Genomic DNA, 13,520 nt, shown 5'->3' with positions numbered 1-13,520 from the left:
TGTATTATGTTGTGTTTATTTATTAAAACACTCACTCCCTAAACTTGCTTCCTACTCTCACTGCACATCGTTACAACTAGCTAGCTGTAGCTTATGCTCTCAGTACTAGATTCATTCTCTGATTCTTTGATTGGGTGGACAACATGTCAGTTCATGCTGCAAGAACTTTGATAGGTTGGAGGACGTCCTCCGGAAGTTGTCATAATTACTGTGTAAGTGTATGGAAGGGGGTGAGAACCATGAACCTCCTAGGTTTTGTACCCAGAGGAGGACTGAAGCTAGCTGTCCTCCGTCTACACCATGGTACTACCCTACAGAGTTCTGTTGAGGCTACTGTAGACCTTCATTGCAAAACAGTGTGTTTTACTCAATTATTTAGTGACATGAATATACTTAATATAGTTTTATCTAAAAAGGATAACTTTTTAATGTTTCACTATTATTTTGTTATGAATATCACTGAGGATGGTCGTCCCTTTCATCCTCTGAGGAGCCTCCACTGATGTAAATGTAAATAATTGTTCCCTCTTTGTATAACTAGAACAGTGGGGTGAATGGATGGATAGATGGATTGATTCATTAATTGATTCACTGATGGATTATTTAATGAATTCATTGATTGGCAGGATCAACACCACCTGCCTGCCCCAGTTTGGCTACAAGCATGTGCTGTCTCTGACTGAGGAGGTGGGCCGCTTCACTGAGGAGGTGAAGAAACAAATTGTGTCCAGGAACAGAGATGCCCCCGAGGGAGGCTTCGACGCCATTATACAGGCTGCCGTGTGTAATGTGAGGCCAGTGTAACGTCACGCACACACACAGTGTCTTACTCTTTATCTTTCTACCATTTTTGTTCACTCACCCATCCTTTGTTGGTCAACCTCAGGAGAAGATCGGTTGGCGTCAGGGTGCCTCTCACCTCCTGATCTTCACCACCGATGCCAAGACCCACGTGGCGCTTGATGGGCGCCTGGCGGGTATCGTGCAGCCCAATGACGGGAAGTGCCACCTCAACTCAGAGAACATGTACAGCATGTCTACTATCATGGTCAGTCGGGTGGGCAGATCATGTGTCGCTTGTGTGTATGTGTTCGTGTGTGTGTGTGTGTGTGTGAGTGTGTGTGTGCGTGTATATATGCATGTGTGTGCTCATGTGTTTGAAACTCCTCACTCTGCTCTTCCTCTTCCAGGACTACCCGTCACTGGCTCTGATCACAGAGAAGATGTCAGAGAACAACATCAACCTCATCTTTGCCGTCACCAGTCCTGTGGTGCCCCTCTACCAGGTCAGTAACAATTAATTGAGCCATCCAACCAACCAATCAATCAACCAATTACATTTGATTTACAGTGTCTTTGGAAAGTTTGCACCAATTTTCACGTTCACATGTTTTGACTTACAATGGAATTCAAATGTATTGAATGATTTCTTTGTTTGACAGAACTACAGTGAGCTGATTCCTGGGACCACTGTGGGCACCCTGTCCAATGACTCAGGCAATGTCATCCAGCTCATATTAAATGCCTATGCGGTGAGTGGACCTGCGTGTGTGTGCATGTGTCGATCTGTGTGTGTGTGTGTCTTTATGTCTGTGTGTGTGTCTCCGTGTGGGTAGGTGCGTGCATGAGTCTGTGTGTCTTTACATCTATAGTGCCTTCAGAAAGTATTCACACCCCTTGACTTTTTCCACATTTTATTGTGTTACAGCCTGAAATTCACTGGCCTACACACAATACCCCATAATGTGAAATGGAATTATGTTCTTAGACATTTTTACAAATGAATAAAAAATGAAAAGCTGAAATGTCTTGAGTCAATAAGGATTCAACTCCTTTGTTATGGCCAGCCTAAAGAAGTTCAGTAAACATGTGCTTAACGAGTCACATCACAAGTTGCATGGACTCACTCTGTGCGCAATAATAGTGTTTAACATGATTTTGTAATGACTACCTCATCTCTGTACCCCACACATACAATTATCTGTAAGGTCCCTCAGTCAAGCAGTGAATTTTAAACACAAATTCAATCACAAAGACCAGCCTCGCAAAGAAGGGCACCTATTGGTAGATGGTTAAAAAAAGCAGGCATTAAATATCCCGTTGAGCATGGTGAAGTTATTAATTACACTTTGGATGGTGTAGCAATACACCAAATCACAGATACAGTCGTCCTTCCTAACTCAGTTGCTGGAGATTAAGGAAACCGCTCAGGGATTTCGCCATGAGGCCAATGGTGACTTTAACACAGTTCTAGAGTTTAATGGCTGTGATGGGAGAAAACTGAGAATGAATCAGTAACCTTGTAGTTAATAATACTAACCTAATTGACAGAGTGAAAAGAAGGACGCCTGTACAGAAAACAAATGTTCCAAAACATGCATTCTGTTTGCAGCAAGGCACTAAAGCAATACTGCAAAAAAACGTGGCAAAGCAATTCACTTTTTGTCCTGAATACAAAATGTTATGTTTTGGGGAAAATCTAATACATCACATTACTGAGTACCACTCTCCATATTTTCAAGCATAGTGGTGGCTGCATCATGGTATGGGTATGCTTGTAATCGTGAAGAATTGTTGATTTTTGGCTGCATCATGCTATCAAATCAAAATCAAATCAAACCAAAAATGATTTATCACATGCGCTGAATACAACTGGTATAGACTTTACAGTGAAATGCTTGCTGAAATTTTCCCAATGATGCAGAGATAAAAAAAATATATACAGCATTTTAAAATAGTAACCAACACAAGAGGAATAAAATAGAATACACAAGAATGGAGCTATGTATAGTACCAGCTATATACCAGTACCAGATCAATGTACAGAGGTACCTGAGGTAGATATGTACATAAAGGCAGGGTAAAGTGGCTACGCATCCGGATAGATAATAGTAAAATAAAATAAAAAGAACAGAGTAGCAGCAGCAAATTATGAGTGTGTGTGCATGTTTGTTTGTGTTGTGTCGGTATGTGTGTGTGTGTGTGTGTGTGTGTGTGTGTGCGTGTGTGCGTATGTAGTGTTTGAATGTGTGAGGGATTTGTGTGGGAGTGACAGTGTAGTGTGTGTGAGTGTCTATGTATATAATGCCTAGTGAGTGTGTGTAGGGTCAGTGCAAGATAGTTTGGGTACCATTCATTGACTATTGAGCAGTCTGGCTATTTAACGGTCTTATGGCTTGGGGGTAGACGCTGTCTTGGAGCCTGTTGTTCCGAGCACCGATGCTCCGGTACTGTTTACCGGACAGTAGCAGAGTGAACAGTTTATGGCTTGGGTGGCTTGAGTCTTTTGTCGGGCCTTCCTCTGACACCGCCTGATATAGAGGTCCTGGATGACAGGTTTGGGAGTTCTGCGTCGCTTGTCAGCTCCTGGCTGGGTTTCCCTTCATAATCCGTTATCGTCTGCAAGCCCTGCCACATACAGTGAGCATCGTAGCCGGTGTAATAGGTTTCCACCTTCCTCCTATAGTGTCCTTTTGCATGTTTGATGTCTCGTCGGAGATCGTAGTCGAATTTCTTGCATGTCAGTGTCCTGTTTAGTGTAAGTGGATAGCTCTAGCCTTTAGCCAAAAATGGATGTTGCCTGTAGTCCATGGTTTTTGGTTGGAACACGTTCTTATAGTCACTGTGGGGATGACATTGTCTATGCAGTTATTGATGAAACCCGTGACTGTTGTGGTAAACTCCTCAATGTTGTTTTTTTAATGTTTTTAATGTTTTTTATTTAAACTTTATTTAACTAGGCAAGTCAGTTAAGAACAAATGATCAGATGAATCTTGGAACATATCCCAGTCTGTACGAGCAAAAAAAAATGGTAAACCCGAGTCTGCTTTGTCCGACCACTTCCGTATTGAGCGAATCAGTGGTACTTCCTGTTTGAACGTTTGTTTGTAAACAGTATGCAGGAGAATGGAGTCATGGTCAGATTTGCCGAAGGGAGGGCCTTGTACGCGTTTCTATGGGCGACCCTAGTGACCCTAGTGGCGCAAAAGCCTAGTGACCCTAGTGGCACAAGAGACGTGTTGGCATGCTTGTAATCGTTAAGGACTGGAGAGTTTTTCAGGAGAAAAATTAAATGGAAAGGAGCTAAGCAGAGGCAACATTCTAGAAGAAAACCTGGTTCAGTCTGCTTTCCATCAGACACTGGGAGATGAATTCACCTTTCAGCAGGACAATAACCTAAAACACAAGGTCAAATCTACACTGGAGTCACTTACCAAGAAGACAGTGAATGTTCCCGGCTGGCCACGTTACAGTGTTGACTTAAATCTGCTTGAAAATCTATGGCAAGACATGACAATGGTTGTCTAGCAATGATCAACAACCAATTTGACAGAGCTTGAAGAATTTTGAAAAGAATAATGGGCAAATGTTACACAATCCAGGTGTGCAAAGCTCTTAGAGTCTTACCCAGAAAGACTCACAGCTGTAATAGCTGCAAAGGTGATTCTAACATGTATTGGCTCAGGGGGTTGAATTCTTATCCAAATCAAATCAAATTTTATTTGTCACATACACATGGTTAGCAGATGTTAATGCGAGTGTAGCGAAATGCTTGTGCTTCTAGTTCCGACAATGCAGTAATAACCAACAAGTAATCTAACTAACAATACCAAAACTACTGTCTTATACACAGTGTAAGGGGATAAAGAATATGTACATAAGGATATATGAATGAGTGATGGTACAGAGCAGCATAGGCAGGATACAGTAGATGGTATCGAGTACAGTATATACATGAGGTGAGTATGTAAACAAAGTGGCATAGTTAAAGTGGCTAGTGATACATGTATTTCATAAGGATGCAGTCGATGATATAGAGTACAGTATATACGTATGCATATGAGATGAATAATGTAGGGTAACATTATATAAGGTAGCATTGTTTAAAGTGGCTAGTGATATATTTACATCATTTCCCATCAATTCCCATTATTAAAGTGGCTGGAGTTGAGTCAGTGTCAGTGTCAGTGTGTTGGCAGCAGCCACTCAATGTTAGTGGTGGCTGTTTAACTGTCTGATGGCCTTGAGATAGAAGCTGTTTTTCAGTCTCTCTGTCCCAGCTTTGATGCACCTGTACTGACCTCGCCTTCTGGATGATAGTGGGGTGAACAGGCAGTGGCTCGGGTGGTTGATGTCCTTGATGATCTTTATGGCCTTCCTGTAACATCGGGTGGTGTAGGTGTCCTGGAGGGCAGGTAGTTTGCCCCCGGTGATGCGTTGTGCAGACCTCACTACCCTCTGGAGAGCCTTACGGTTGTGGGCGGAGCAGTTGCCGTACCAGGCGGTGATGATCTCCCAATGAAGATACATTAGTGTTTTATCTTTCATGTGTGTGTTTTAGGGTTGTTTCATCTGTGTGTAATTCTGTGGACAGAAAATCCGCTCAGTGATTGACATGGAGACACAGGGGGTTCCTGAGGAGCTGTCTCTCTCCTTCAACGCCACCTGTCTCAATGGAGAGGTCATCCCTGGCATAAAATCCTGCTCTGGACTCAAAATAGGAGACACGGTAAGAGGGCCTTTTCTCAGATAATTTCATCTTTCCTTATTTTTCTACTTTTCCTGAGAGGTCATCCCTAGCCTATACACTCCTGCTCTAGACTTCAAACAGGAGACACAGTATTTTGCCGGGGCCCTTATCAAATTATGTTTTTTTTTTTAAGCCATCCTCAATCCCCACTTTACTGATGACCTCATATGGGAGAACTGTCTGTCTGTCTGTCTCCCTGCCAGCCTGCCTGCCTGTCTCTCTCTCTCTCTGCCTCTCTCTCTCTCTCTGCCTCTCTCTCTCTGCCTCTCTCTCTCTCTCTGCCTCTCTCTCTCTCTCTCTTCTTTGTTCTGCCCAGGGCTACCCTGTTTGAATACTTTTAAAAAAATGCACCTTTCCTTCCTCCCTTCCTTGAACTATTCACTGATCTAACCCAAATTGATAGACTAGGAAGGGTTCCATTAAAACACTTTCACCTATCTAGTAATGTCAGATCAACGATTACTTCAAGGAAGGGACGAAGGAAGGGTGTATTTTGTAAGTATTCAAATAGGGTCAAGGACCCCTATACTATATCACTCCGTCCTTCTTATTATTATTATTTCACTTTCTTGGGAGGTCATTTTGGATCTGCATGCGCTCCTCCAGGGAGCTTGCTTCCTTCCCACTTCTATTCTCTCTACTTGTTTTATTTGTTTATTCCCATTATGAGGGAGGGGGTATGTTGCTCTCTTTCGCCTTTTCTTTTGATGGGTGTGTTACTAACTGGTGTGTGTGTGTGTCTGTGTTTGGGCCTGGCACCAGCCCGTTTCCTGTACACTTCCCCAGTGCTCTGATTCACTCGTGCCAGCCTCATGATCCATGTCCAACTGTCTAGCTTGGAACAGTCACACACGCACACTCGCATGTGGAGGGGGTCAGTCATATGCACACAGAAAACATCTGAAAAGAGAAATGTGTGCGTACACACTGCTCATATACTCATAGACACCCTCAGTCCCACACCCAAGACCAGGGTTGGGGAGTAACAGATGACATGTAATCCGTAACATGTAAGGGATTACAAAAAATCTGTAAACAGATTACAGATACTTTTGAAAAACTAGATTACTTCGAGGATTACTTTTAAATTCAGAAAGGAGGTTTGACACTTCTCTGTTTTCTCAATGACATTCAAATCAGCATTGAAAAAAGGTGCAAGTTTAAGTTTGTTCCACCTGAGCGAGTCTGACCACAAGTCAGAGACCACTATAGTGACACACCAAATGGGTTTGATCGATCGCGGGAAAAGAGCAGGAATAGGTTTTTGTAAGCTACAGTCCAAGCTATGTCTTCCAATGGTGCGACTGCTGTCAGCATCCAAAGATTATCCAATTTGAATAAACGCTTGGAGGTAAGGATGACAGCAGTGGTGTAGTCTACGGAGATACGGATATCACTTATTATTGATATCTACATAGCGCATTGATGTGAATCGCACAGCTGCTCTCTCATTTAGCTATCTGCCCCTTACGGATTGTGGTTGTTCTGGATGGCTGTTCACAAATCTAAATGTGTATTTGAACTCAATAGTGGTTGATTTCAAGAGGATTAACCTGCCTATCAATCATTGTTTTTGAAACCAGTGGAGAGCCAGTGAAAAATGTACTTTTGCAACAGATGCACATTGTGGAACCCAGCCTATGGAATAAAATGGTGGCTTTTATTGCTCAATCTAATTCATGCTGACAAAAAAATGACATCCATAGGCCTAACGGACACATGCTCAAACTCGCACACTTAAGGGGCTGTAGTTGCGTCATCCATTTTTGTACATACAGTGGAAGTCGTAAGTTTACATATACCTTAGCCAAATACATTTAAACTCAGTTTTTCACAATTACTGACATTTTTTTTTTATAAAGTAAAAATTCCCTGTTTTAGGTCAGGTAGGATCACCACTTTTATTTTAAGAAATGTCAGAATAATAGTAGAGAGAATGATTTATTTCATCTTTTATTTATTTCATCAAATTCCCAGTGGGTCAGAAGTTTACATACACTCAATTAGTATTTGGTAGCATTGCCTTTAAATTGTTTAACTTGGGTCAAACGTTTCGGGTAGCCTTCCACAAGCTTCCACAATAAGTTGGGTGAATTTTGGCTCATTCCTCCTGACAGAGCTGGTGCAACTGAGTCAGGTTTGTAGGCCTCCTTGCTCGCACATGCTTTTTCTGCCCACAAATGTTCTATAGGATTGAGGTCAGGGTTTTGTGATGGCCACTCCAATACCTTGACTTTGTTGTCCTTAAGCCATTTTGCCACAACTTTGGAAGTATGCTTGGGGTCATTGTCCATTTGGAAGACCCATTTGCGACCAAGCTTTAACTTCCTGACTGATGTCTTGAGACGTTGCTTCAATATATCCACATAATTTTCCTGCCTCATGACGCCATCTATTTTGTGAAGTGCACCAGTCCCTCCTGCAGCAAAGCACCCCCACAACAGGATGCTGCCACCCCCGTGCTTCACAGTTGGGATGGTGTTCTTCAGCTTGCAAGCCTCACCCTTTTTCCTCCAAACATAACGATGGTCATTATGGCCAAACAGTTCTATTTTTGTTTCATCAGACCAGAAGACATTTCTCCAAAAAGTATGATCTTTGTCCCCATGTGCAGGTGCACACCTTAGTCTGGATATTTTATGGCGGTTTTGGAACAGTGGCTTCTTCCTTGCTGAGCGGCCTTTCAGGTTATGTCGATATAGGACTCGTTTTACTGTGGATACAGATACTTTTGTAAATGTTTCCTCCAACATCTTCACCAGGTCCTTTACTGTTGTTCTGGGATTGATTTGCACTTTTCACACCAAAGTACGCTCATCTCTAGGAGACAGAACGCGTCTCCTTCCTGAGCGGTATGGTGGCTGTGTGGTCCCATGGTGTTTATAATTGCGTACTATTTTTGTACAGATGAACGTGGTACCTTCAGGCATTTGGAAATTGCTCCCAAGGATGAACCAGACTTGTGGAGGTCTACAATTTTTTTTCTGAGGTCTTGGAGGATATCTTTTGATTTTCACAGGATGTCAAGCAAAGAGGCACCGAGTTTGAAGGTAGGCCTTGACATACATCCACAGGTACACTTCCAATTGCCTCAAATTATGTCAATTAGCCTATCAGAAGCTTCTAAAGTCATGACATAATTTTCTGGAATTTTCCAAGCTGTTTAAAGGCACAGTCAACTTAGTTTATGGAATCTTCTGACCCACTGGAATTGTGATACACTGAATTATAAGTGAAATAATCTGTCTGTAAACAGTTGTTGGAAAAATGACTTGTGTCATGCACAAAGTAGATGTCCTAACCGACTTGCCAAAACTATAGTTTGTTAACAAGACATTTGTGGAGTGGTTGAAAAACAAGTTATAATGACTCCAATCTAAGTGTATGTAAACTTCTGACTTCAACTGTGTATAACAATATATATATATATATATATATATATATATATATATATATATTGATTCTTGATTCTTGAAGAATATAACTTAGAAATGCCTCATGATGGCCTCCCGGGTGGTTAAGGGCGCTGTACTTCAGCGCTAGCTGTGCCATCAGAGTCCCTGGGTTCGCGCCCAGGCTCTGTCGTAACCGGCTGCGACTGGGAGGTCCGTGGGGCGACGCACAATTGGCCTAGCGTCGCCCGGGTTAGGGAGGGCTTGGTCGGTAGGGGTGTCATTGTCTCATCGCGCCAGTGACTCCTGTGGTGGGCAGCTAACCAAGGTGGCCAGGTGCACGGTGTTTCCTCCGACGCATTGGTGCGGCTGGCTTCCGGGTTGGATGCGCGCTGTGTTAAGAAGCAGTGCGGCTTGGAGGACGCTGTATCGTTGTGTATCGGAGGACGTGACTTTCAACCTTCGTCTCTCCCGAGCCCGTACGGGAGTTGTAGCGATGAGACAAGATAGTAGCTACTACAACAATTGGATACCATGAAAAAGGGGGAAAAAAAATAAAAATGCCTCATGATTTTAGTTGAACCCAAAATTTAAGCTTGTTTTTCTCCAATGTTTGTAAACATTGTAAATGTAAACAAACACTGTATAGCCCCATAACATGGTTAAAACAATCCTTTTAATATCATGGATGGTCAGTCCTTAAATCCATAGCTCAGTCTATTAATCTGAGAGTGGTTACATTTCTCCAGGCCCATCCCTCAGCATTTATCAAAACAGAGGCGGGGTGTCCTTTTGTTTCATCTGTGGATTTGCCCTTTAAACAGCTGCATATTATCAAGATATCAAAGTGTCACCAACAAAAAGGTAAACATGTCATGTATTGTCATGTTGTGTCTTGTTTCTGTCCTTTCCCTTCACCCTGTCTCCCTCTGCTGGTCGTTATTAGGTTACCTTTTCTCCCCCTCTTTCCCCCAGCTGTTCCTTGTCTCCTCCTAACTACCTCGTCACCTCTTTTCCCACCTGTTCCCTTTTTCCCTCTGATTAGTCCTCTATATCTCTCTCTGTTTTTGTTTCTGTCTTTGTCGGATTCTTGTTTGTGTTATTCATGCCTGAACCAGACTATCGTCATGTTTGCTGCAACCTTGTCCTGTCCTGTCGGAATCTGCCGGTCCATCTGAGCCTACGTTTGTTTTGTTATTAAAGAAGCTCTGTTTACGTTAATTCGCTTTTGGGTCCTCATTCACGCACCGTAACAGAAGAATCCGACCAAGAATGGACCCAGCGACTTCGGATCCTCTCCACTCAGCCGTCGAGATCCAGGGAGCGACGCTAGGCAGACACGAGCAGGAATTGTCTGCTGCTCGACATGCCGTTGAGACCCTGGCCACCCAAGTCTCCAACCTCACAGAACAGGTTCACCATCTCCGCCTCGATCCACCGGCCACTTCCAGGGCTTTCGAATCTCCGGAGCCCAGAATCAATAACCCGCCGTGTTACTCTGGGGAGCCCACTGAATGCCGCTCGTTCCTCACCCAGTGTGATATTGTGTTTTCTCTCCAGCCCAACACTTACTCCAGGAGCACTGCTCGTGTCGCCTACGTCATATCTCTCCTTACTGGACGGGCTCGTGAGTGGGGCACGGCAATCTGGGAGGCAAGGGCTGAGTGTACTAACCAGTATCAGGACTTTAAGGAGGAGATGATATGGGTTTTTGATCGGTCTGTTTTTGGGGAGGAGGCTTCCAGGGCCCTGTCTTCCCTATGTCAAGGTAATCGATCCATAACAGACTACTCTATTGAGTTTCGCACTCTTGCTGCCTCCAGTGGCTGGAACGAGCCGGCTTTGCTCGCTCGTTTTCTGGAGGGTCTCCGCGCAGAGGTAAAGGATGAGATTCTCTCCCGGGAGGTTCCTTCCAGCGTGGATTCCTTGATTGAACTCGCTATTCGCATTGAGCGGCGGGTTGATCTTCGTCACCGAGCTCGTGGAAAGGAGCTCGCGTTCTCCGTTGCCCCCCTCTCCGCATCACTACCATCTTCCTCTGCCGGCTCGGGTGCTGAGCCTATGCAGCTGGGAGGTATCCGCATCTCGACTAAGGAGAGGGAACGGAGAATCACCAACCGCCTCTGTCTCTATTGCGGTTCTGCTGGTCATTTTGTCACTTCATGTCCAGTAAAAGCCAGAGCTCATCAGTAAGCGGAGGGCTACTGGTGAGCGCTACTACTCCTGTCTCTCCTTCAAGACCCTGCAGTACCTTGTCGGTCCATCTACGCTGGACCGGTTCGTCAGCTTCCTGCAGTGCCTTAATAGACTCTGGGGCGGAGGGCTGTTTTATGGACGAGACCTGGGCTCGGGAACATGACATTCCTCTCAGACAGTTAAGGGAGTCCACGGCCTTGTTCGCCCTGGATGGTAGTCCTCTCCCCAGGATTCCAGGATTTCTGGTAATCATAGCGAAACCATTTCTTTTTTAATTTTTCATTCACCTTTTACACCTGTTGTTTTGGGCCATCCCTGGCTAGTTTGTCATAATCCTTCCATTAATTGGTCTAGTAATTCTATCCTCTCCTGGAACGTCTCTTGTCATGTGAAATGTTTAATGTCTGCTATCCCTCCTGTTTCCTCTGTCTCTTCTTCACAGGAGGAGCCTGGTGATTTGACAGGGGTGCCGGAGGAATATCACGATCTGCGCACGGTGTTCAGTCGGTCCAGGGCCACCTCTCTTCCTCCACACCGGTCGTATGATTGTAGTATTGATCTCCTTCCGGGAACCACTCCTCCCCGGGGTAGACTATACTCTCTGTCGGCTCCCGAACGTAAGGCTCTCGAAGATTATTTGTCTGTAGCTCTTGCCGCCGGTACCATAGTCCCCTCCTCCTCTCCCGCCGGAGCGGGGTTTTTTTTTGTTAAGAAGAAGGACGGGTCCCTGCGCCCCTGCATAGATTATCGAGGGCTGAATGACATAACAGTGAAGAATCGTTATCCGCTTCCTCTTATGTCTTCAGCCTTCGAGATCCTGCAGGGAGCCAGGTTTTTCACTAAGTTGGACCTTCGTAACGCTTACCATCTCGTGCGCATCAGGGAGGGGGATGAGTGGAAGACGGCGTTTAACACTCCGTTAGGGCACTTTGAATACCGGGTTCTTCCTTTCGACCTCGCTAACGCTCCAGCTGTCTTTCAGGCATTAGTCAATGATGTCCTGAGAGACATGCTGAACATCTTTGTTTTCGTTTACCTTGACGATATCCTGATTTTTTCACCGTCACTCCAGATTCATGTTCAGCACGTTCGACGTGTCCTCCAGCGCCTTTTAGAGAATTGTCTTTTTGTGAAGGCTGAGAAGTGCTCTTTTCATGCCTCCTCCGTCACATTTCTCGGTTCTGTTATTTCCGCTGAAGGCATTAAGATGGATCCCGCTAAGGTCCAAGCTGTCATTGATTGGCCCGTCCCTAAGTCACGCGTCGAGTTGCAGCGCTTTCTCGGCTTCGCGAATTTCTATCGTTGTTTCATCCGTAATTTCGGTCAGGTGGCAGCCCCTCTCACAGCCCTTACTTCTGTCAAGACGTGCTTTAAGTGGTCCGTTTCCGCCCAGGGAGCTTTTGATCTCCTCAAGAATCGTTTTACATCCGCACCTATCCTTGTTACACCTGACGTCTCTAGACAGTTCATTGTCGAGGTTGACGCGTCAGAGGTGGGCGTGGGAGCCATTCTTTCTCAGCGCTCCTTCTCTGACGACAAGGTCCACCCTTGCGCGTATTTTTCTCATCGCCTGTCGCCGTCGGAACGTAACTATGATGTGGGAAACCGCGAACTGCTCGCCATCCGCTTAGCCCTAGGCGAATGGCGACAGTGGTTGGAGGGGGCGACCGTTCCTTTTGTCGTTTGGACTGACCATAGGAACCTTGAGTACATCCGTTCTGCCAAACGACTTAATGCGCGTCAGGCGCGCTGGGCGCTGTTTTTCGCTCGTTTCAAGTTCGTGATTTCTTATCGTCCGGGCTCTAAGAACACCAAGCCTGATGCTTTATCTCGTCTCTTCAGTTCTTCAGTAGCCTCCACTGACCCCGAGGGGATTCTCCCTGAGGGGCGTGTTGTCGGGTTGACTGTCTGGGGAATTGAGAGGCAGGTAAAGCAAGCACTCACTCAAACTCCGTCGCCGCGCGCTTGTCCCAGGAACCTTCTTTTCGTTCCCGTTCCTACTCGTCTGGCCGTTCTTCAGTGGGCTCACTCTGCCAAGTTAGCCGGCCACCCTGGCGTTCGGGGTACGCTTGCTTCCATTCGCCAGCGCTTTTGGTGGCCCACCCGGGAGCATGACACGCGTCGCTTCGTGGCTGCTTGTTCGGTCTGCGCGCAGACTAAGTCCGGTAACTCCCCTCCTGCCGGCCGTCTCAGGCCGCTTCCCATTCCCTCTCGACCGTGGTCTCACATCGCCTTAGATTTTGTCACCGGACTGCCTTCGTCAGCGGGGAAGACTGTTATTCTTACGGTTGTCGACAGGTTCTCTAAGGCGGCTCATTTTATTCCCCTTGCTAAGCTTCCTTCTGCTAAAGAGACGGCACAAATCATCATCGAGAATGTTTTCAGAATTCATGGCCTTCCG

The 13,520-nt window shown here is 45.3% G+C and overlaps 1 protein-coding gene across 2 annotated transcripts in view; it reads left to right on the top strand.

Moving 5' to 3' along the window:
* Positions 1-13,520, top strand: part of LOC110491676 (integrin beta-3) — a 48,714-nt gene that overhangs the window by 20,198 nt on the left and 14,996 nt on the right. For both annotated transcript variants that reach the window (XM_021565300.3, XM_036946568.2), the window contains exons 5-9: positions 627-789; positions 887-1,048; positions 1,191-1,286; positions 1,443-1,532; positions 5,376-5,510. In XM_021565300.3, the coding sequence (XP_021420975.1) occupies positions 627-789; positions 887-1,048; positions 1,191-1,286; positions 1,443-1,532; positions 5,376-5,510 (646 nt within the window). The remainder of the gene's footprint in view (positions 1-626; positions 790-886; positions 1,049-1,190; positions 1,287-1,442; positions 1,533-5,375; positions 5,511-13,520) is intronic.

The sequence above is a fragment of the Oncorhynchus mykiss genome, chromosome 16 (assembly GCF_057628025.1).
Source record: "Oncorhynchus mykiss isolate SJ-2025 chromosome 16, ASM5762802v1, whole genome shotgun sequence".
In the NCBI taxonomy this organism is placed as follows: domain Eukaryota; kingdom Metazoa; phylum Chordata; class Actinopteri; order Salmoniformes; family Salmonidae; genus Oncorhynchus; species Oncorhynchus mykiss.
This window is presented reverse-complemented; position numbering and strand designations above follow the sequence as displayed.